This window comes from Lipotes vexillifer, unplaced genomic scaffold (assembly GCF_000442215.2).
Source record: "Lipotes vexillifer unplaced genomic scaffold, Lipotes_vexillifer_v1.1 scaffold564, whole genome shotgun sequence".
Lineage (NCBI taxonomy): Eukaryota > Metazoa > Chordata > Mammalia > Artiodactyla > Lipotidae > Lipotes > Lipotes vexillifer.
In genome coordinates, this window is record NW_006787829.1 from 3051276 (window position 1) to 3077175 (window position 25900).

Genomic DNA, 25900 nt, shown 5'->3' on the forward strand with positions numbered 1-25900 from the left:
GGCCTGCGCGTCCGGAGCCTGTGCTCCGCAACGGGAGGGGCCCCAACAGTGAGAGGCCCGCGTACCGCCCAAAAAAAAAAAAAAAAGATATATCCAATTAAAATGTCTGAGCTTCATGTGAATTATTTATCTCTTGATAAATTAGTAAAAGGAAGGGTGATTAACAGCTTAGAAACCATGTAAAAAATAAAATGTTACACAAAAAAGGGTAATGACCTTTGTTCTTTTAATTCAGTAAAAAATAAAATATCTTGAATAAAAATATGTGTTATTTTAAAACAGGTTATCATGACTTATCAAAACATTCACAAAACATATATAAACCCATACTCTGTATAAAAATGGACTGCTTTTTCAAAAAATAATATTTAAAGGGAAACAAGATAAAAAAAAACAAACACACTTCTAATACATAATCAAAATGATACTGACTGCTAAACAAGGTAGAGTCACAGAAGCTAAATTTGCCAACCTGAAACCACTAAACAGCAAGAAAAATGGAAGAAACAATTGTTGTAAAGACATTGATTATCAGGCAATCCCTGAGAAAACAAAAAGAGCCCGAAAAATAGCCAGTTTATTACCTGGAAGGAGTTTCAGTTCACAGGGTAGGGAGGGGAAGCAAGGAAGAAGCTGGTGGTACCCCCGAGTTTGGGTGAAGCTGGGAGCGATGGGATGAGAGGTAGCTGAGGCAAAGGTACCAGAGCGGAGAGAACGGAGCAGAGGGGAACCCTGGAGGTCTGCAGAGTACTCACCAGGGTGGTGATCTGAGCATACTTGTAAGAAAACTAACCCCCAAGAGAATGAAATGAAACACCGCCTAGGACTCACATAAGGCCAGTAATAATTCCTATTGCCAGCTGCCAAAATGGAAGACCTCATAATTCACATTTCCATTACAAAAAAGACTCAGAATGGTTTTGCCTCCATAGTCAGTAGGAAATATAGCCTTAGACTAAATGCTGCTCTGGTCTTATCTAACAAGGTTTAAAGGCTTTAAGACAAAAAAGATTAAATTATTTCCAAGTAATAAAACTACATCTCTGAACAAAGCTCAAAAATAATTTTAAAAAATGAAAATATTCAGTGCCACCCAACAAGATAAAATTGCTAATGACAGAAGTCCAGTCAAAAATTGCATGTCATGCAAACAAATAGGAATGCATGACCCATAATGAGGAGAAAAATTCATCAATTGAAACTGGCCCAGAAAGAACAAAGATGATAGAATTAGAAGTGACCAAGAGGGCTTAATGTTCCCCTCAGCCTGACTAAAATTAGAGGGGTTTATTTGTGACTACAGGTTCTTGGCTTTCATTGTCTTAGAGTGTTTATTTTGAAAAAAACAACAACAACTTGTAATTGTAAATTCTTTCTCTGCCCCTTTGAGGCATGAATCTGCCAGCCTTTTGCCAGCTTTACAACCCAGGGAGGTCCTTCTCTAGGACATGGGAACTATCTCTTTGAAATGTAAACATTGAAGGAGATAGCACCTCTATTGCCCAGTCTCTATGGGAAGGCAGTTAGCAAACAGTGATAACCTAATCATAGCGAAGAACATTTGAAAACTCAGGAACAACCAAGTGCTTGGTATATTGCCACTGACCAAACTTCCCCTTCCAAGCCTCCCAGTACTCACCATTCACTCACCCCAGTAGGACTACACTGGGTGCCAATTAGCAAACAGTGGGACAACTTCAAGAGTCTTAACATACTTATAATTGGTGTCCCTGACAAAGGGATGAAGACAAATATTTAAAAAACATAATGATGAGAAATTTTCCAAATTTAATAAAAAGTATGAACACACAGATCCAAGAAATTCAACACACCCCCAAGAACAAAGCTATATGCAGAGATCACAGCAACACACATTAAAATCAAATTGCTCAAAGCCAGCAATGAAGAAAGTGTTCTTTTTCTCCAACATTTATAACTACCAAATGTGCCTTAAAATATTTTTTGTATATTTTTCCAGTTTACTGAGACATAATTGACATGTAACATTGTGTAAGTTGAAGGTGTACAATGTGATGATTTGATACACCTACATATTGTGAAATGTTTACAATAATAAGGTTAGTTAACACATCCTTCACTTCACATAATTACCATTTTGTTGTTGTTGTTATGGTGAAAACATTAAAGCTCTACTCTTATAGTAACTTTTGAGTTACCATGTAGTAACTCAATACAATATTATTAACTACAGTCATCACACTCTCTTCCAAAGTGGCTGTATCATTTTGCATTCTTACCAGCAATGAATAAGAATTCCTGTTGCTCCACATCCTAGCCAGCATTTGGTGTCAAGTGTTCTGGATTTTGGACACTCTCATAGGTATGTAGTGGTATTTCACTGTTGTTTTAATTTGCATTTTCCTGATGACATAGGATGTGTGAGCATCTTTTGATATGTTTATTCTCCATCTGCACATCTTTGGTGAAGTGTCTGCTCAAGTCTTTGGCCCATTTTTTAATCCAATTGCTTATCTTCTTATTGTTGAGCTTTAAGAGTTCTCTGTATACTTTGGATAATGGTCCTTTATCAGATGTGTCAAATGTTTTCTCCCAGTCCTTCGCTTTTCCTTTCATTCTCTTGACATTGTCTTTAGCTGAGCAAAAGGTTTTGATTTTAGTGGTCTGGTTTATCAATTATTTCACTCATGGATCACACTTTTGTTCTATCCAAAATGTCATCACCATACCCAAGGTCATCCAGTTTTCTCCTATGTTATCTTCTAGAAATTTGATAATTTTGTGTTTTACATTTAGATCTATGATCTGTTTTAAGCTAATTTTTGGGAAAAGTGTAAGGCCTGTGTTTAGATTCTTTTTTTTTTTTTTTTTTTGGCATGTGGGTGTCCAGTTGTTTCAGCACAATTTGTTGAAAAGACTATCTTTGCTCCATTGTATTGCTTTTGCTCCTTTGTCAAAGATTTGTTAACTATATTTATGTGGGTCTATTTCTGGATTCTCTATTCTGTTCCATTGGTCTATTTGTCTATTCTTTTGCCAGTGCCACACTGTGTTGATTACTTTATAGTAATAGCTTTATAGTAGCTTTATAGTAAGTCTTAAAGTCGGGCAGCATCAATCCTCCAACTTGTTCTTGTCCTTCAACATTGTACCAGCTCTTCTGGGTCTTTTACCTCTCCCTATTATCCTTAGAACCAGTTTTTCAATATCCATAAAACAACTTGCTAGGATTTTGATTGGGACCGCATTGAATCCATAGATCAAGCTGGGAAGAACTAGCATCTTGACAGAATGGAGTCTTCCTATCCATGAATAGAAGCATCTTCAAGATATATTTTTGAATGTGATACTATTTTAATTGTTGCTGTTAAGCCTTTTAAACTCTACAGAGTATTGTTCTCCAAGTACACACACACACACACACACACACACACACACACACAGAAAGAGAGAGAGAGAGAGCTCCAAGTCCTTTAGCTCACAAAAAACATGAAATTATAGAATATCATAGTTCTTGGGGAGGAAAAACATGTTTCAGATTTTTACTTTTAGAAAAATGGGGTTTTTAAAGGATTAGCATGGTTTAATTCTTAATTAAATATTGCCTGAAGCTGCACATAATTACCATAGTATAAAACTAGGAAAATCAAATATTCATGTTTGAATATATATTTTTTTAGAGCTAAAGTATGTGATTTAACTTCACCAAGTGAAAAAAGAGTGCCAACTTTGGTAATAATGAAAAAATATATTACATTTCTACAAAGCTTTAGAATTTGAAATGTTTTTCTTTTTTTTCTTTGTTTTCCTACTTAGTCTTGGTCTCTTGATGACCTGTACTTCTGTCAAAATCAAAATTTTCATTTAAGAAAAGTAATATAATTTTAAAATGTTTACATCTTGCTTCAGACATGAATAAAACAGCTAAACGTTAATATATTTTCTTATGGGAAACAGAAACTTATGCCTCCTAATAGTTTTTTCTAAATGAGGTTGCCATAAAAAAATTCAACATGTTTATGTTCTTGAGTTGTAACAGGAAGAATTGGTAGAAAGGCAGATTATAGAAACTCTATTCAAAAGCCTATGTAAGTTGAAAGAAGCCAGTCATAAATTTCCATTTATATGAAACGCCCAGCATAGGTAAATCTACAGTATTACATTAGATTAGTAATTAACTAAAGCTGTGGGGATTGGAGGGAAATAAGGAGTCACTGCTAATGGATCTAGGGTTTCTTTCTGGACTGACGTAATGTTCTAAAGTTGATTATGGTGACAGTTGCATAACTCTGTGAATATATTTAAAAAACACCAAATTATATGCTTTACAATGAGTTGTATGGTATGTGAATTATATCTCAATAAATCTATTAAAATATGTAAAAAGCAAAGATTACTTTAGTCAAAAGATTTATAGCAATTATGCCTTCTAATTTAATTTTAAAATCACAAAGAGCTTCTGTTAGAAGCATACTTAATGAAACTATCTGAAACACAATACGAGTTTTCACCTCTTAATTTGTCTCATTGGCACCCCTATTTTATGAAGAATCAAAAGGCCTCATCACTCACTTCTCTGTGTATTTCATAATTAAACATTGAGAATGTAATTCAAAATGAATTCAAACATTTCACACTTAAACTCTCTCTGTCAATATTAAAATGGCACTTGAACTTATGCATATGATGCTGTTGGTAATGTAATTAAGTTAGTCTTGGAAACATTCCATTTTACATGATTTTTCACTAATTTGGTGACTTGAAATTTGTTAATACATTCTTACTCTCCCCTAACATATGGCATTTTGAAATCATTGGAGACTGGAGCCTGACCTGTACAAATCTTTCCCACAACCAAATAGTTGATAAAATCACTTTTCTTCTTTGGGATTTTATGCTTTTCTGTGTAAACAATGCAATGTCTAGAATCAGCTAAAGAGCTAAAGCCATCTAAATAGTGAAAAAAAAGTCAAAACAATGGAAAATAGGCCAAAGAAATCATAAAATATATAAGGTATATATTTCACTTTATAATTGATGTTACTAACTAGGAGTACATGTAGTGCTTCCAATGCCAATTGCACAACTGGCAAAAGAGCGAAAAATCATTGAGTGGAAATAAACCAGGACTTGCAGCAAGCAGATATGGTCAAGTTATGACTTTTTCAGTAAAGTTGGTGTATTAAGGTTCTTTAGAGAAACAGACTAAGACACACACACACACACACACACATATATATATATTTATATATACACACACACATATTCCCAAGATCTACAGTCAGCAAGCTGGAGACCAAGGAGAGCCAGTGGTGAAAGCTCCAGTCCAAGTTAAAAGACCTGAGAACCAGAAGGGCTCATGGTAGAGCTCCCACCTGAGTCAAAAGGTTCCAGATCCAGGAAAAGCTGATGTTTCAGTTCAACTCCAAAACCAGGGCAAAACTGATGCTCCAGGTCAGAGACAGTTGGGCAGAACAAATTCCCTCTTACCTGCACAAGAGTTGGACTTTTTGTTTGTTCAGGCCTTCAGTTGATTAGGTGAGGCCCACCCACATTAGGAAGGGCAATGTGCTTTACTCAGTCTACTCATTCAAATGCTAATCTCATGCCAAAACACCCTCACAGACACACCCAGAATAATGTTTGACCAGATATCTGGGCACTTGGTGGTGGCCAAGTCAAGTTGATCTTTAACATAAAATGGTCACAACTGGTTTTGGGGATTTCCACAGTCCCCGCTCCCCTCCCCAGGTGATGTTTTAGAGCAGCAGATATCAATTTAAGGTGCACACCAGTATAACGAGCTTCTAAAAACACAGATATGTAATCGGTACTCCTAACCAATTAAGTCAAAATCTTTCAAGAGACAGCTGGACAGATATATTTTTAAAAATTATTTTCAGTTGAATCTAATGGATTCTGCTAATTCAGTACAACTGCATTAAAAGATTATTTACTGGGCTTCCCTGGTGGCGCAGTGGTTGAGAGTCTGCCTGCCGATGCAGGGGACACGGGTTGTGCCCCGGTCTGGGAAGATCCCACATGCCGCGGAGTGGCTGGGCCCGTGAGCCATGGCCACTGAGCCTGCGCGTCCAGAGCCTGTGCTCTGCAACGGGAGAGGCTGCAACAGTGAGAGGCCCGCGTACCGCAAAAAAAAAAAAAGATTATTTACCAATTTTTATAATATCCAGATTATCCATGTGAGAACTCTCATGAGATTTCATCAGCAACTCATTTTGTATATATCAGAAGATGTTTAATGTGAATATAGAATTGTATCTTTGACCGGCTTTGATTGTAACCTCAGAACTGTATTACAAAGGAAAATTTCCTCAAGTGATAATTACACATTCTAAAGTGCATTTCAAAGAATACTCTTTGTTCTTGTGTGTCACCTGTGCCTTTTCAGTTCTCCCATATGATACCTCTAAAAATACCAGCTAAAGGAGCCTTCTGCCTTTATGATTTCTTAACTCTCTTTAAAACTTCTGGTACTAATTAGCATGCACCACGGCCCTAAAGAGGAGACAGTGATGCCCTGAGTCTCTACCACATCCTTTCTCAACAGAGCAGCTCCTTTCTCAACAGAGCAGCTACACTCAGTTCCTCCCACATAACTTGCCATACTTTGAGATGTGATCCTGGGCACAATCCCAAGGATGCCTCATTCAAATGCTGCTGTCTAGAAGGTGGTCAGTGACCCATAAAATAATCTAAGACAGGAACTCATTTCACCAGGGGGTAATAATTAAATGAAAAGAGACTGAAAACCACATAAAGCCCTGCACATAGAAGTTCACAGCAGCCTTATCCATAACTGCTAAAACTTGAAAGCAACCAAGATGTCACTCAGCAGGTAGCTGGATAAACTGTGATACATCCATTCAATGGAATATTACTTAGCACTAAAAAGAAAGGAGCTATCAAGTTGTGAAAAGACATGGAGGAAAGCATATCACTAAGTGAAAGAAGCCAATCTTAAGAAGTTACATACTGTATGATTCCAACTATATGACATTCTGAAAAGGCAAATCTACGGAGACAAGAAAATATCAGTGGTTGCCAGGTATTGAAGGAGATGGGGCAAGGAAGGATGAATATGTGGAACACAGAGGATTTGGGGGACAGTAAAAACACTACATATGATACCATAATAGTGGAAATATATCATCATACATTTGTCTAAACCCACAGAATGTACCCTAAGGTACATTCACACTGAGTGAACCCTGAGGTAAATGGTGGACTTTGGGTGATTATGATGTGTCAGCATAGGTTCATCCTTGGTAAAAAATGTACCATTCTGTTGAGTGATGTTGACAACTGGAGAGGCTTGTATGTGTAGGGAGGGACAGGAGGTATATGGGAAATCTCCACTTTGGAAAGCAGTATAGAGGTTCCTCCAAAAATTAAAAATATAAGTACCATATGATCCAGCAATCCCACTTCTTGGTATATAACCAAAATAATTGAAATCAGGATCTCTAAGAGATACCTGCAACCTCACATTTACTGCATTATTATTCACAACAGCCAAGATATCGAAACAACCCAAATTGACAGATGAACGAATACAGAAAATGAGGTATATACGTACAGTGGAATATCATTCAGCCTTAAAAGTAAGGAAATCCTGCCATTTGCAACAACGTGGATGAACCTAGAGGAAATTATGCTAAGTAAAATAAATCAGTAACAGAAAGACAAATATGGCATGATGCCACTTATATGAGGTATTTCTAAAATAGTCAAATTTACACAAGCAGAAAATAGAATGGTGGTTACCAGGGGCTGGGGTTGGGGTAGGGCAGAATGGGGAGTTGTTTTTAAATGAATACAAAGTTTCTGTTGTGCCAGATGAATAAGTTTTAGAGATCTGTTGTACAGCATAGTACTTTAGTTAACAATATTGTATTGTGTCCTTTAAAATATTGGGTCGGCCAAAAAGTTCCTTTGGCTTTTAAGTAAACATAAAAGACATATTTTTCATTTTCACCAAGAACTTTATTGAACAACATATTCACCCTTTGCTTCCACTACCTTCTGCCATTTTTCAGGCAACTTCATAATTCCATCTTCCCAAAATTTTTTATCTTTTTGAGCAAAGAACTGTTCTAGGTGCCTTTTACAGTCTTCCAGGGAACTGAAATGTTTTCTATTAAGAGAATTTTGTAAAGACTGAAATAAATGGAAATCCAAAGGTGCAATGTGTGGTGAATACGGCGGATGAATCAGAACTTCCCAGCCAAACTGTAACAGTTTTTGCCTGGTCATCAAAGAAACATGCAGTCTTGCATTATTCTGATGTAAGATTATGCGTTTTCTGTTGACTAATTCTGGACACTTTTCATCGAGTGCTGCTTTCAGTTGGTCTAACTGCCAGCAGTACTTGTTGGAATTAATCATTTGATTTTCCGGAAGGAGCTCATAATAGAGGACTCCCTTCCAATTCCACCACATACACAACATCACCTTCTTTGTGAAGACCGGCCTTTGGTGTGGTTGGCGGTGGTTCATTTCACTTGCCCCACAATCTCTTCCATTCCATATTGTTGTACAGTATCCACTTTTCATCACCCATCACAATTTGTTTTAAAAACAGAACTTTTTCATTACATTTTGGTAGAGGATTGCATGCGGAAATACAGTCAAGAAGGTTTTTTTCACTTACCTTATGTAGAACCCAAACATCAAAGCAATTAAAATAAGCATTTGGGGCTTCCCTGGTGGCGCAGTGGTTTAGAGTCCGCCTGCCGATGCAGGAGACACGGGTTCGTGCCCCGGTCTGGGAAGATCCCATGTGCCGCGGAGCGGCTGGGCCCGTGAGCCGTGGCCGCTGAGCCTGCGCGTCCGGAGCCTGTGCTCCGCAACGGGAGAGGCCACAGCAGTGAGAGGCCCGCGTACCGAAAAAAAAAAAGAAAAAAAATAAGCATTTGCACCAATAGCTGGTGCAAATGATTTTCAAAACTTGACTTGGATATTTGGAGTATGTTGGCTATCTCCACGTGGTATAACGTTGACTGTTCTCAATTAATGTCTCGATTTGATCACCATCAACTTCAACTCATCTACCGGACCGCGGAGCATCCTCCTGTGAGAAATCTCCAGCACGAAACTTCACAAACCACTTTGGACACATTCGATCACAGCACCTTCTCCATACACTGCACAAATCTTTTTTTGCGTTTCAGTTGTGTTTTTACCTTTCTTGAAATAATAAAGCATAATATGCCGAAAATATTGCTGTTTTCCTCCATCTTCAATATTAAAATGGCTACACAAAAATTCACCAGTTTTGATTAGGTTTTTTTTGTTGTTTTTGTTTGTTTGGGGTTTTTTGATTAGTTTTTTTTAAAATGCACGCTGATATGACAGCTGTCTCAATACAATCTAACAAAATTGTTTCGGATGAAGTTAAAGACAACAAGCACTACTAGAGCCAGCTTATGAAAAAAAAAAAAAGAAGAGTTTTTTAGCCAACCCAAAATATTAAGAGGATAGATCTCATGTGAAGTGTTCTTACCACAAACAAGCACACACACACATATACACATAAGAATACAAGAAAAATGCTGGAGGTGATGTATATATTTAGTGCCTCGGTGTGATGGTGGTACCATGGATGTATGCATATATATGTCCAAACTCATCAAAATGCATACACTGTGCTCAATTTTTTGTATATCATTTATACCTCAGTAAAGCTAAACAAAATCATTAGAAACACTTGGAATGCCCCACCACCAAAAAAAAAGTCACCCTCTAAACCCCCCGCAATCATGTACTCCTAATTCCAGTGTCCTTGTCTTTAAACTATATATTTGAAAAAATAAAAAGGGATGTTTATAGAGTTACAAAATGATACATAATGTATATGAAAAAAATGAACAATTTTTAATTTATTGTTCCAGATCTTTTATACCATAGGAGAATTTTTAAATGGCATGCTATATATTCCTGTTTTATAGCTGATTCTTTCACTTAGGTATATACAATCAACACCTTTGGTGTCAGTACATGGCAGGGCTAAGATGAGCAGAGTGCCTTGATTCAATCTCTTTTTCAACATGAAAACTGCTCCTGCAGGTAAAAATCCTCATGCTATTTACTTAAAGGAAGATCCTTATCTTCAGAATGGTCTTAACTAAATATCCCTGCATAGGGATTTCTTATAGGAAAAGATAAAACCAGAATCTTTGGATTTATGAGACATGCATCGCTGGAAAGTGTCCTGTCAGCTGGAATAGAAAATAAAGATGTTTTGCAGACTGAATGTTCCTCTCTATGTGAGGCCATTGTCACTGTGTCACTCCTCTAGGGACCTTATCTTTTACTTCTTTTCAACCTACTTTTAACATCATTCTCAAACTATTAATTTGTATAGATTAATTAAATATCAGCTGACTCCTTTGTACTGTATTTTAAATTTTAAAATAGCGTTGGTTAACTTAAACAGATGCTAAAACATCTGATTTCAACCTATCTTTTCCTTTATCATTTTATGTTTCTACAAGTAAAGTAGATTCTGAAGAGCTTAATTTTCTTTCATAATACTTACAATAGGCTTAGAGTTAAGGAAGTCATCTCGGTGTTCTGAGGGTTACCTTGGTGATGTCTATGAATTATCCACTAGTAGTTCAATTAATTCTGACTTATGTAATTTAGTGCTTACATTATTCTTAATTACATTTGTTTAAAAAGGTCTTGAAGGCACTTGTATGAGCAAAGTGGTGTCCCATAGGCTTCATTGTTCTTATACATTTATAGAATTCTAATATGGTATTTTATCAGCCTCACTCTTTGTCCTGATAAGCTAATTTATATCTGGCAAAGAACAAGCTAAACAGATTTTCATGATGGATAGGATGTTAGGGGTGAAGGTTCACTCCAGTGTCCTGGAAAATCTAAAATCTTCAGGGATGTAGAGCAGTAGCCTCATCAGGTAATAAAAGGCTTGACATGCACACACTGCTTTATTTAAAATGAACTGCCTTTCCATGAAAAAAAAATTAAAAAGAAATAACTAGCAAAACAAAACAAAAAAAGACAAAACTAAGATCTCAACTAATCTCCTTACACTATGACCACAGCCACCATTCAGGAATACAAGCATATAGAGCTAGATAAAAAAACTTTGGTCTTCACAAATCATAACCACGTTTGATCAGCACTGCATACAGGGAAATGAATAAAGCAGACGTGACATATATTATCATGAAATTCAGAGTTCAGTGGGAAAGGCAAATAGAAAGTAAACCAAAAAATAATTTCAGTTGATAAAAGGTCTAAAAATCTTGTACATTTCTCTGAGGGAAAATAGTAAAGGAAGTTTTTTCAGGAATAAAACCATTCCTTTTTATAAACTGACAAACTGAAGTTAATGGCAAGATGTGACTGGTGGATGGGAGGTGAAAGGGTTGTTGTGTGACTGTTTCAATGAAAAAAAAAAAAACAGCCTGAAACAGAAAATATAAACATAAACACAAACACACACATATATGGCAATGAGTACTCGCTTGTGAATAAGTGAAACAACGTACAGAACTCCTGGCCGGTTCCATACAAACCATCCTCACATGACCCCCACCCCCATTCTCTCCTGTGTCTAATCTCTGGTCTGATGCAGACTGTCCAGCTAAATGACCTCTGAGAGCTCAGGGCACAGCAGAGTCAGTGACAGAAGGAGAAGGCTGGACTCCAAACACAGGTAGGGAATGTATATGCATCAAAAATTGTTCACTGCTGGGTACTGTCCGCTGGAATTTGGGGCATTGCCTTTTACAGCAGTTGGGGTGGAAAGAGGGGTATTATTACCGGGCACCCACTAAACTGTCAACATCAGGTGGCTTAGCCAGCTGGACCTGGATAGCGAGAAGTCACTGAAGTGTTTTTATGATCCAGTTTACGTTTTGAGAGCTATCACCCTGCTTGCTGGGTGGACAAGTGAATAAGTCAAGAGTGCTGGGCAAGGGACCTAGAGGAGAGGGCAAGAGTAAGAGACAGGATGGCTCCACCTGGGTGAGGGGAGGGGAGGAGTTAGAATTGACAACATACATTAATGTTCTGGGTCATTTCTAGGGAGTATTTCCTTTAAGCCACAAAAATAGCAATATGAAACAGCTTTGAAATTAGCTTCGAGCTAACAACTGTACTCAAACTCTACCATATACCTATTTCAATTAAGTATCTTCAAGGACCCTCTCTTTATGTGGGCAGAGTAGCTCCCACATGACACAACCTTTTTTAAAGTGAAGGTATCAGTATAGAATTTTAGCTACAGACAACTCATAATTCTAACCTTCTATTTCCCTCAAATTAGAAAGGTGTTTTGAGGTGTTTCAGATAAGGCTTCAATGTCAGCTATTAGTACCAAAGAGGCCCCATGAAGCCTGTGTCTCCCTAAGTACTTCATACAAATATTTATAAAATATTTGTAAAGGAACACTGTAAATTATAAACTACTAGAAATGTTTCTATTATCACAAAAAGGTAAAAGATTTCTAAATAAAATCCTTAAAAAGATACCAGGTAAAAACACAAAATATTCAAAGAAAGATTAAAAAGTTACAATTTCATTTTTTTAGCTTGAGACCAATTTTAAAATGCTAGCAGTTTTCTCCACATATGGTAAAAAAAAATCTTCCATTATGAAAAGAATCAGTCATTTATTGTTAAAGCAAGGTACCATACTTATTTGTAATCAATGTTACTTATCTGAATATTTGATTCTCTAGATCATGAGATTTCATAAAAATTGTCATTACAGCACTCCTGGAATTCATAATCTAATTCCAAATCAGTATTTACAGACGTGCAGAGGAAAAGCTGACTAAGTATTAGATTCAGCATGGGAACAGCATTTTGAATATAACTATCTCTGCCGCTCATCATCTTGGTTGCATTTTAAATACCTATTCGATTTTACAATTAAATTCTCATATTTACTCTTCTCTAAATGTCAGTAATTTAAGAAAGAGCTCCCTCTAAAGCACACCAGACTTCCAAATACATTTTTAAAAATTCTGGTCTATTAAGCACATCTGTTTCCAGCTCTAAAAATTGCTAAATTTTCCAGCAGCCAGTTTTTAGTCAGGCATGTATTTGTTTGTAAGTTTCATGCATCTAAAAAAGAATTACACAGTATTCAAAAATTTTCATAGATGAAGAGCTACAGTGAAAGAAAAGGTCATTTATCAGAATTGTTGAGAAGTGGAATAAGAAAGGAGAATTCATGTGAAGGTCCAGAGGATGTATCATAATAACTTTTTCTGATTGTCAATCAACTTGTGGGAATATAAAATATTTTACACTTTAATTACTGTAGAATGACGCTTTCTAAATGTACCGTAAGATTATTGTTCTCTTATAATCTATTATAAAACAATTAAACAAAGACTATATAAAAATTACATGTGACTAAGTATTTTTATTTATTGTCTAAAAATTTTTTTAAACATTCCATAATGTTTTATAAAAATAACTTAAATATATGTTCATGCCACATGACTTCCAAAGGCTCTATGAATATCATAAACCCCCTTTAGGAAGTGGAAAGAAATATTTTTTAAAAATAATCCCATATAAATAATTCAAACAATATTTTTTAAATCTCTGTTAAATTAACTTTCCATCATCTACAATAAAAACTCTTTCATTCATTGTCACTTTTCTTCAAAGTTCAAAGTTGTAGTTCATCTAACTGAAACATGCATTCAAAAGTTTAAATATTTAAACAAATTTTCCGTAACAATTTTGAAGTTTCCTTTGTTCCAAAAGCCCTATCTTTTTTTTTTTTTTTTTTTTTTTTTTTGCGGTATGCGGACCTCTCACTGTTGTGGCCTCTCCCGTTGCAGAGCACAGGCTCCAGACGCGCAGGCTTAGCGGCCATGGCTCACGGGCCCAGCCGCTCTGCAGCATGTGGGATCTTCCCGGACCAGGGCACGAACCCGTGTCCCCTGCATCGGCAAGTGGACTCTCAACCACTGTGCCACCAGAGAAGCCCCTGAAAGCCCTACCATTTTATCTAGTAGAAGGGTCACATATGTATTACTATATACTTCTGTATGGGTGTCAAAATATAGACCCAATTTACACTGTAAAATGCTATGTTGATTTTATTTTTTCTCATCTATAAAGCTTTCTTAAGCAATTTAAAGTAGACATTTTCCAATTTGATACCCCCAAATATCATCTTTGAATAGAAAACATTAAACATTTTAAAATATACATGTCGTTTTGTAAACCAGCTGAAAACCATGACTTTTTTTCTAAAACAGCTGCTTCGGAAATGTTAAATTGATGTTATCAAGTCTGCACTGCCCATTAGTGGCAAAAGATTGCAAATGCATGATTTTAATTAAATTGAAGACCAGTTCTATCTTAAATATTAGTTTTCTCAATCAAATTTAAAACTCGTTATAAGACAAACACACCTACACTGTAAGCATAACACGGTTTGTGTGTTATGAGATATTGTTCCTGTAGAACATTAATTTACTGTCAGTGTTCACACCCAGAGACCATGTTCAGTTAGGTACCTGTGAATATAAATATGATGAATCCATCACAAATGCATGTGTGTGTACACGCATATACACTACACACACGCCCACAGTGTAAGCTGGAAACAAAAACACTCTGACAATATAACATGAATCTATAAAGCAGAAATAAACTTTATCTAGCTTGTTAGCTTTGTTTAAATTACCCCTCATTGAGAAATGTTCCCAAACTAACCTTCTGTGGTTCTCACTGAAATTACCTTCTGTTAATAAATGATTTTTAGGCAGGAGATATTTGTTTAAGGGTATTAGGAGACTCTCTCGCTCTTTTCATTTACTGACTTTGTTTCTTGTATGTTTTTAATGTAGACGTCATTTTTCAATTCTAGCTATGGAATGGAGAGAATATAAGGTAAAAGGAGAGGGGAAGCATCTCCCTTTGAGCAATACTCAACAGTTTCCTAAAGCTGAGGAACAGCTTCTTTTTTTTTTTTTGGCCTGTGCTGTGGGCCATGCAGGATCTTAGTTCCCCGACCAGGGATCAAACCCATGTCCCTGCAGTGTAAGCATGGAGTCTTAAGCACTGGACTGCCAGGGGAGTTCCCCCCACCCCTTTTCTTGGAAAACATTCTTTTATCTTTATTTTATTTATTTAATTTTTTGGCTGTGCCACGCGGCATGCAGGATCTCAGTTCTTCAACCAGGGATCCAACCCGTTTCTCCTGCAATGGAAGTATAGAGTCTTAACCACTGGACCGCCAGGGAAGTTCCTCCCTCTTTTCAAATCTCAGTGGTCCGCAGGGTTGACATCGTCGACTAGCTCTGAACCTCTGCATGATGATTACTATGCTCTATGAACATCAGGATGTCTGCATGTGACCCATAAATAAGGTAAGTGCTGGCAACTAAGGTTCTTGAATATTCCCTCATGGGATTTCTGCAAACTTGAGTCAATGACTCTACACTTTATCACTTGCTGGAAACAAAGCTGAAACAACATTCATATGGAATTTCATAAACAAAGAGGAATACTGCTTCCCACTTTTTAAACAACTGATGGAGGAGTGCTTTAGACTAAGGCATGATTACATAACTGATTTCGATAGGCAGCTTCTTTCCACAGCTGTCAACACATGTACAGTTTGTATGTGTGTATGTATATATGTATGTATATAGCACACAGATGAACTAAATGCTAACTCATTGGAGAGCATTTAGCTTGTCATTATTTTTGCTCAGTATTTTTCTTTGATTTGCTTTGCTCATTATTCTATCCCACATACTTACCTAGCATAGTGCTTTAGTACACAAAATACACACAATTAATATTATTTAAATAATGAATATTAATGAATATTAATAAATCATGGAAAGTGTTCATGACAGCATTTTATTGATGAAAATGCAAAGGAAATGTATAAAGGCTAATGGCTGATTCTGAGTAATGCCAATGTGAAAAGAACCTAAATACACTTAAGATAAATTAATATTTTCAGAATACTTTATAAAAGAGTAAGATAAAGTTGTTTACTATAGATGTTATGATATGTTATGATATGATGGCATCTTAGGCTGTCCGTCCCCTCACATGTGCCTGGAGTGGATAGTTGATTGTGTTGTGTGGTTGATCATTAAAAATATGTGTTATTTAGAAGAAGATTTCTTATAGCTTGAGTTTGACTGAGTCCACTATTAATATGTGAGTTCAAATATTCCTTTTATAGAGGGAATTCAATCTTTTAACCTCCTTTCCTCTTGTCTACTCAGTCTTCTGCCCACCAGGTTACACATTGGAACAGAGAAAACAGTCAGTTGCTTCCTTTCCATCATACATCTCCCTACCTCTTTCAGATTTTTTGCCTTTGATTCTTTCAGTTCTTCATACTTCCATTTCCACACAGACAAAGCTGACTCCAGCCGTTCTATTTCTTTTTCCAAAGATAAGCGCATTCTAAATAGAGAATTAAAAGCAAAATAGACTTACAATTTTAAAATAATTTTAGGAATGCATTCAATTTTAGATTTTCTATTTTCCTAAATTTTTATATTTGTATATGATCATTGTCATGACAGAAAACTTTTTTCAGCTTATTAAAAATATTGAATAAAAGTTGGTTTACAGTAGTTTAAACACATTTAATTCGGCTTTGCCAGTATTAAAATAATTGACTTTCTGCCTGCTGCCTCCAGAATTATTCATTCATTTCTTTCAATGCGTCTTATTCATATTGTTTCCTTACATGGGAGGATATATATATATGTATGTTTCTAATTTTAACATGGTTTTTATCCAATTTCATATCGTGCCTGTATATGAATGAAGAATTCTTTGATACGACAGAGAATACCAAGGAGCCCACATAACCATTTAAGAAATCAGTCATTTATTGGAGATATAAAAATACTTTTTAAACATCTGCAATTCTGTTTTAATAAAGCAGTTTCACTGGGATCTTTATTTAAATTATTTAAAATAATTGAAATTAATTTCTCTATTTATAGAATAAGTGACAGAACTTGGATGAAAATCTTTAATCCTTTAATATCTCATCACTGATTTTTTTTTTCCATGCCCACACAACTATTAGAGTGAGTCACTGAAAATAATTGTTTATTTCTGGTGGTAATTAGCATATACTGACCTTTGCAAATGGTCAGTCCTCATCTGTGTGGTAGATTATTGTTAAAAATACTCATTCTCTTTCCTCTCCTTCCATGGACAGAGTTGCTTTCCCCATCCCTGGATTCTAGGCTTTGACAATGGGATATTATCTGATGTGACAGATTACAGAAATTTGAAAAGAATTTGTGTGATTAGGCTTCTTTTATCCCTCAGCCATCACTGTGAAAAGAGTCTCCCCCCACCCCCCGTGGGAACTGCTGTCCCCAAATAAACATATGAAGCAGATCTGAGCTCAACCTTACCAAGGAGTCAAGCCCAGCTGGTCCAGTGGAGGTCAGCTGACCTTGCATCCAGCCAGGCAAAATACTTTGTTGTCTTAAGCTACTGAATTATTATTATTATTTTATGCAGCAAAAGATAGCTGATACAGGAAATGATACTTAAAAGGGGATGCTGCAACAACAAAAGTGAAAAATATGTAGACCTAATTTAGGGGTCATATGGTGGACAGGGGCTGGAAAGAAAACATAACAAGCCAGAAAAATAGTGATACATGTTATTTAGTGGTGAAACACAAGATGAAATTGTCACTTGTTGTGCCTTGGAAATAGAAAATGTGCCTGACATTCCCAATGGGATGCTTTTGGGCACGATGTGGCCCAAAGACTTAAAAAGTGTTTGTGTAACTGGGCTTACTCACTTATATTTTGGCCATTACTATGAGAAATACATACCTGTGCAGGCCCACTGCTCCCAGGGGAAGATAAGAGCCATGAATCACAGCTGAGCTTTCCCTGCAGAGCCCTGTCCAGATTAACCAACCTCCAGTGGCTCACAGACTCCAACTAAATAACTTCTGATTGTTACATGCCTCTAAGATTCTGTAGTTGTTAGTTACAGTCTTACTGTATTTATAATTAGCTAATACACACACAGATCTATTTCAGTGATAATGCTGCTAGAAGGATCTTGGGACATATTCACAGAGCTAGAAGATGCATCCAGAATCAAAATTGAATGCCATTTCCTTATTTATAAGAAATATGAATCAGCTAGGTAGCCATAGTATGAAAATAATTCAAAATAGAATTAGGCCATAAAAATATTAGTTTAATCCAATCAATGCATAAGCAGCCCATTAAGGGGTTACATAATAACATTTGCGTGAATCAAGCCATAAAATTGAAAGAGGATAATAAAAGAATTTGTTAACAGCTTAACTTCACCTCAAAAGACTTAAGTTGCAAAAGACACCAGCACTATTTATAGGACTATAATTTGGAATCCCTTATTAACACAGTACGTATATTACAATGAACAAAGAAAAAGGTTCAATAGGTTCTTCAGAACACTCCTACGGATGTCCACAGGTCCAGATTAACAACTGCAGCCAAAAATTCTGATAGATAAGTAAATTTAGCCAGCTGATGACACCCCAGTTGCTTACCATGATACAATTTTTGCTCTTAGTGATTGTGTTTGAGATTTTAAGAATAGGATTAAATATAGAAATTGGGAACACATTGCCAAATAGTAACATTTTGTGTTAAATATAGAAAAAATACATAAAAGCCATTGTATATTAAAATATGTTATGTATTTGGCATTCAGGTTTTAAAGTTTTGGATGATAAGGTATTTTTGAATATTTAAAAGAAATTGAGTATTGACTTTAACCTATAAATTTAAGTTGAAAAGTAGAATAAAATTGTATTGTTTGTGACTTCATTGAAATACTTAAAATCACCATATTTATAATTTTAATTTATTAGAATTACATGAGTAGAACATGACAATGTTTTTATCAGTGAAAGGAATATCTTAAATTAATAAAATAATTTTATTAAAGGATATTGATCAAATACATTTGTGTAATGAAGCATACATTGAGAAAATTTTCTCAAAATTAATTTTGAGAATTATTTATAAATAGATTAATATAAAAATTATACTTGAAAATTTCAGAAAAGTCTACATTTTTAAATTTACAAATTCAAAATTATACATGTTGAGAAATCAGTGTCAGCTTTTAACATTACACTCTAATAAATCAAATGATTGTTAGCAAAAAAGCCCATATTAACATAAAAATGATTTATAATTACTGTAGAATAAATGTTGATCCTCGAAATTGTCATCAGAATTACTGTGGCAACTATGCCCTCAGGGGTTTTATAAGAAGTTCAAGAAGAACATTGCAAATTATATTAAACTTTTAGTTACATATAAGTATAAATATAGTCTAAAGATATGATTATATGTAGATTACATCTAGACTAAGTATTCAAGGCCAGTTCATGAAATGAAAATAATTTTGAAAAACATATTAAAATGAATAGTTAACCATTTGTATTCTTTATTTAAGGCAGATTAGTCACATTTAAAATATAGCATTATTTCTCTAAGTATGCATCTTAAATAAAATAACTGATATTCAATAGTTTAGTGAAAGAAAATTATGTATTTCATTCTGTAAAATGGTACAATTTAGAGAAGTGAGAGAACAGGCAATTCATAAAAATTTATTTAATAGAAATGTGATGCTTGGGTGTTTTTCAGCATAGCTTTATAAAAAAGAATTGTGACTATTTGTTTCAAGCATTAGGACATAAGGACTGTGCACACTTAAATTTATGCAGCAGAGGGCACTCTTTAAATCCTTAATTTTCTGGCCTAATCAATTTATTTTACATTTTAGAGAGATTTTCAAAATTGATTAATTATACTTACATTTATAATTGAACTTTAAATTATCATCAATTGTTTGAACTACAAGAAGGCAAAAAAAACCCTAATTTACTCTAAAGGATATTGCATATTTTATGCACAGATTCTTTAAAAAAAATTACTAAGACAAAGCTCAGAAAAAATATAGTATTTTAATATGACGATATAAACTTTTAAAAATCAGATTGCTAAAATGTATAATATTTGCAGGATCTAAAAAGTAGTGTATGAACCAAAATGATTTTTATGAAAAGATATGATTATATTTCTATGCAATCTTTTGATACTTTTTTAATCATCCCATAATGAGCCCATAATAAATGGGCATAAATTTTAAACATCTAGACAGGAAGATTAATCAAAATTTTTTCAGAGATAAAAATTCCTAAACATTACTTTCTGGTAATAAATATTAATCATTTTTGAACTGTGTGAAATTTCATTGTAAAATATCTAGTCAGTATTTTCTTAGAGGTCTATTAATGTCAAATTTTTTTGCCAGACAAAAATAATTTGTAGTAACATCTAGATATCCATTTTTTCATTAGTCTAAAATTTAGAGTTAGTATTAAATGATGCATAACAAAATTTTTACAAGTATACTTTTAATAAGCAACCTATTTATCATTTCATGATTTCACTATTTATAACTACATATTTCAGCAGTAACATCTTTCAAAATCTTTCATTTTCATCACCTTTCAGCATTTTCAGCAAATAGCCAAAGCCATATATAGTTAATTTAATTAGAAAAGAGATGACTTTAAAGAATTCTGTTAAGCTCAGAGACACCCAGGAGGACCAGAGACCAAGGCTTGGACAAGGCTATGCAGCCAGGAACAAGACCCGTCTCATGTCACAGAACCGGCCCAATGAAGACCCCACTGCCTGTTGCCTGTACACTCTCCTGATATCAATTATGTGTCCAACAAACAAATATACTCAAAATAGCTAATTTAAATAGAAGACATTAATAGCACAAAGAATCTCTGGGAGAGCCAGTGAAGCAAATTGGGAAACTGCAGTCAGAAATACCAAAGATAAAGCCATAGAAATCTTCCCATCAGCACTTTCTTGGGGCCACCATTTAGGTACAGACATCACAGCATGACCTCAACATCCCCTCAACTCGAGTCATGGGATGATGTCACCAGAGACTTGAGGCTGCTGCTGCCTCTGAAAACAAGATGTAGCTACTGCCACTGCCTTCTCCCCTCACCAGGATGGATGCTGGTGCTCTCATCTCCTTGCAGGATTAATTTATGCTAAAACAACTAGGTGGCTACATTTGAATAGCTGTTCCTATGTCAACCGTCTGCACCCTAACTGCAAAGGAGACTGAGGTAGAGAATTACTAGTGCTTTTATTGCCTACACAGAGAGATAGACGCTCTCATTAGGTACAGGACTGCCCAAACACAAACATATTTTAGAGTAAAAAAGAAATTGTAAAAATACACAAAAATTAACTTGAAATGGATTAAAGACCTTAATTTAAGACCTGAAATGTAAAACACCTGGAAGAAAACATAAGGGGAAAGCTCCTGAATATTAGTAATGGCAAAGATTATTTTGATTCTACATCAAAAGCACAGGTACCAAAAAAGCAAAAATAAATAATTGGGACTATAGCAAACTAAAAAGCTTCTGCACAGCAAAAGAAACAATTAACAAAATGAAAAGATAACCTATGGAATGGAGGAGCTATTTGCTCACCACACTGGGGTTAATATCCAAAATATATAAAAAGAACTCATACAACTCAGTAGCAAAAAAAAAAAAAAAAAAAAAAAGATGAATGTACAGCATGATGACTATAGTGAACAACATGGTACTGTATACTTGAAATTTGCTAAGAGGGTAGATCATAAGTGTTCTTACCACACACAAAAATAATAACTATGTGAAGTGATGGGTGTGTTAATTAGCTTGATTATGGTAATCATTTCCAAGTATGTATATGCATCAAAACATCATGTTGTATACCTTAAATATATACAAATTTTATTTGTCAGTTATAAGCTTACTGTATATCCCATTAGTAACAGTGAATAAATAAGTAAAGTAGATCTGACTTTCTATTCTTTAACAATATTACATTAAATAATATTAACCAGTCTTGCATGCAATTTTTTCATTGTCTTGAGGAATATTCACAACCATATATATAGATTTTTTTTCTCATGCTAATCACTGGAGCATTTTCAGTTGGCTGTACTATCTCACCAAGATTTAAAATCTCATTTTATTGAGAAAAAAACATAACATTTAATGAAGCAAAGAAAAATAATTGAAGCATACTGCTCTTATATAGAAAACAAATTAAGAAAATAAAATTGAAAGGGCGATTAAAGCTCACATTGACAGAAAGCTAACATTTTGTAAGGGATGCAGTTGCCATCTGCAGTTTAACTTTAGAACTAATTCTAAAGGCTAAAACAGCACATCAAAATATTTTACCTCATCATCTCTCTTACTTAAGACGTAATATTGCCAAAGTTCCTCTTCCTAAATGTTTAGGTATACCTAGCTCTGTACGGGGATCAGTTTTCCTGCCCTCATCTCAAATTTTCTACCTGGGAAGGTCGGTTTTTTTAAGAGATCAGAAATATACAAATTCTCAGTCTATGAGCAGCTTCCAGATACTGGGTAATTATTCATCAAACTGAACAGTATGAATAATACAAATAATAGATAAACTTTAGTGTTTCAGGTGAGGGGGTTCTAGTCAGTCAATGGTTGAAATGATTCCCTGAGTTCTCTAGGTTGATTCCTGTGCTCTAGTCAAGAGAAGTTTCCCACTAGCTGGGAACATAGAAAAAATGACATTCACATATTCTCAACTCCAGCCACCCACTCACTGAGATTCCAGGAGGAAGTATTTAAAAGATTAGACAGATTTATAGTACAAGTATATACTGTATCCTTGGGAAACATTCTCTTGTGATAGAAAAAAAAGGCTTTGCCATGGCCTCCCGTGGACTGCAGGCTCATGTTCATTCGGGGACATATCATACCCGTGGGACTGCTTCTTAAAGAGAGTGAGAAAGCAAAATGGAATCAAAGGCCCCATTTCCCCCTTATTCTTCAGCCTGTCTTTTGTTTATATGCTGAATTTGCTGAGAACTGGGGGATTTATTTAATACTATGGGGATTGTTCATTTATTCCAAGGAAGTCAGATATCTATGTACATGTACATGTGTACAAGTGAGAGTGTAAAGACACACATGTGTATCATTAAAACTGGTACTTTTGGGAGTTTACATGCAGGGAACAGCATTTTCACATTGCTCCTATTATGTTATGTAGGTGACATAGAATTGCGAGTGGGTTGGAGAGAAGTCTATAACCACTAAAAAGTTAAATCCTTCAAGAAATGAAGCCCAGAGGTTAGAACTTGACTGAGACCTGTAGTTCCAGAGAAAATTAATTGTTAATATGGGTGCAGGCGTTCAATTTTATTCTCTTTTCTACTAAGGTTGATTGTCTCTGTTAGGAATTTACAATTGATGGTAGAATAATAAATATTTATTCTCTACACAGATACTTGTATTATCACGATCTGTGCATGTGGTGAGGTATAGGCAAAGAATCTGAAAAAGGGAATTAGTGGTAGGAATAAATTTCAGAGGACTTGTGGCTGACAGAAAAGGATTGGCAGATAAAGAGCTTATAGTACTGGTGAAAGTTTTGTGTGCATACTTATCACTGTTTCAATCCATGTAAACCAGGGAAATTAAAACCATTATATAATATATAATTATATTCATACTTAGTGATAATATACATCACTCCCAGTTTTTTTTTTTATTATTATTCTGCCCATTCAGAGTCTTATAACTAAAGGGATGGAAAAATAATTATTTTCAGATTTGGGGAACACATTTTAAAGTACATCAAATATTCCACTTATTAGTTTCTACGGTGATCATGAGGGAACAACAACAAAAAAACCCATATTGAGTAATTCATACTAGTGGCCACTTTCCCAGACATCGTGTTTGATCCTCATAAGAATCCAGTGAAGAGGGCAGAAGTGATGCTATGTGACTTTTAAAGCCAGGTCATTAAAATACCATTTATTTCTCTCTGTGCTTGACAGATGTTCACTTTCAACCAAGCCATTATGCCGTGTGTTAGCCAAGTGGCCACACAGATAGGCTATATACAGATGTTCCAACTGAGATCCCAGATGAGAAAAAAGATCAGCTGCCAGATATGGGAGTAAGTGAGACTTCAGATAATTCTAGACCGCCCCCCGCACCTAAAGTCACCCTCGGCCTTGGAGCCATCCCAGCTGAGGTCACATGTAGCAAGAGATGAGCTGTCCATATAAATCCATGCTCAAGATTCATGAACAGAATACGTGGTGATTGTTGTCTCAATAATAATCATCATTTGCAAAGTTGTTATAAAACAATAGATCATTGGAACACAGGTATCACTGTCCATATTTTTACAAAGTTGACAATAGCACACCCTTTACTAACCCAATATCGTATAGCTAGAGTATGTCAGAAGCAAGATGGATGTCCAGGTGATTTAATCAAGTCTAGTTCTCCTTCCTCTCTACTATAAATGGTCAATGAATAAAGCATCTTTTTCTGTAATCAGTACCTCACAAAATTGTGAGTTTTCCCTTATGAATATTAACATACCTATTCATTTTTATTGACTCACTGAAATCTATGAATGCTGTAAAAGTTAGATAATACGCAGGTTATTTTAATCATAAACATTAATAATTCAAATATAATGAGGGTGATCTACCAGAGAAGATGAGAACAAGGTTATGATAAAAAAATGATAAAAATGAACATGTTATAACTTATTTTTCAAAATTCAAAAAATGAATATAAAATTCAAACTCATTTTTCAAATATTAGTACTTAATGACTAGTCATAGGTAAAATACATTAGCAGATGGCTAGTTTAAGAGACTTAACAATTTTAAGAAGTTTGAGAAACAGACTTGGTTAAGGAAGACAATAATTAGTACTTACTCTCTTTCTTTCCATAAGATTTTTTGGAACTCATCCAAATGTACCTGCAAAGCTGAAATTTCAGGCACTCCATTCTCCAGAGGCAGATTTATTGCCTGCAGTCTTAATCCAGGTCTCACTGTACGGTTTTCAGAACCACCATTCTTGAATAAATCAGGACAATCTAGATTGATTTTCACCTCTTCATTTAATTTTAATGGGTCAATAATCAAACCTTCTTCCTGAAAGAAATACAAAATACAAAACAATTATTATTGTTGAATTTTAAAATCAAATGTAGCAAAATCATGAAGAAAATATTTTTGAAAGGAAATAAAATGTTATGATTCAGCATCAAATTCATATTTTCATTTATTTATCATTCTCTAATAGTGTTATATGGACAAACTTTAACTTATATATTTTTAGGCTTTTTCTTCCTTTCAATGTTCTACCATATTCTAATAAAATAAGTCTCCCTGCAGTCTCTTAAAATTTTCCACTTACAGTGGAATATGTTATATCTAACATACACTCCATACATCATGAAAAGCTTAACATTTTAGATGGAATTATAGAAAAGCAAGATATTAATTGATTTTATGTTTTTAGAGATGGAATTAAATAGAAAGGGGTAATAATATAAAGGGTAAATAATACAAACTATTTAAAGAGATAACATGAATTCCTAAAGTTTCCCAAAGTATGTTCCATGAGTTGTTAATAATATTTATTAACAGATTAAAAAATATATATGGGGGGTGGTTCATCAATAGATAAGTGTATGAACTGCTAGATTAAAGTTTACAAATTTTTGTTATGTGCAGAATTCTCAGAAATTTCAAGATTCCAAATATACCAAGAAATTCCAAAAGTGGGTAGTGTGAAGTATTCCCTAAAGGTATTTCCCTATGGTACCCATTTTACAGGAATTAATTGTGAGACCAGAGTCCCAAACCTTGGGAAATGTTTTAAACTACTGCATGGATAATTTAATAGTGGCTTATTAGGGTAAATGGAGAGAAATCTCTCTAAATATCTTCTTTTAACATAAAAAAATGCTGGGGTTTTTCTTTGGCTAAAAATACT

At 34.8% G+C, this 25900-nt stretch overlaps 1 protein-coding gene across 1 annotated transcript in view; it reads right to left on the reverse strand.

The window, feature by feature from the left end:
- CCDC102B (coiled-coil domain containing 102B) overlaps nt 1–25900 on the reverse strand; it is a 187596-nt gene that overhangs the window by 160371 nt on the left and 1325 nt on the right. The window contains exons 2-3 of the mRNA XM_007460867.1: nt 24833–25053; nt 16323–16431 (exon numbers count right to left, since the gene is read on the reverse strand). Coding sequence (XP_007460929.1) covers nt 16323–16431; nt 24833–25053 — 330 coding nt within the window. The remainder of the gene's footprint in view (nt 1–16322; nt 16432–24832; nt 25054–25900) is intronic.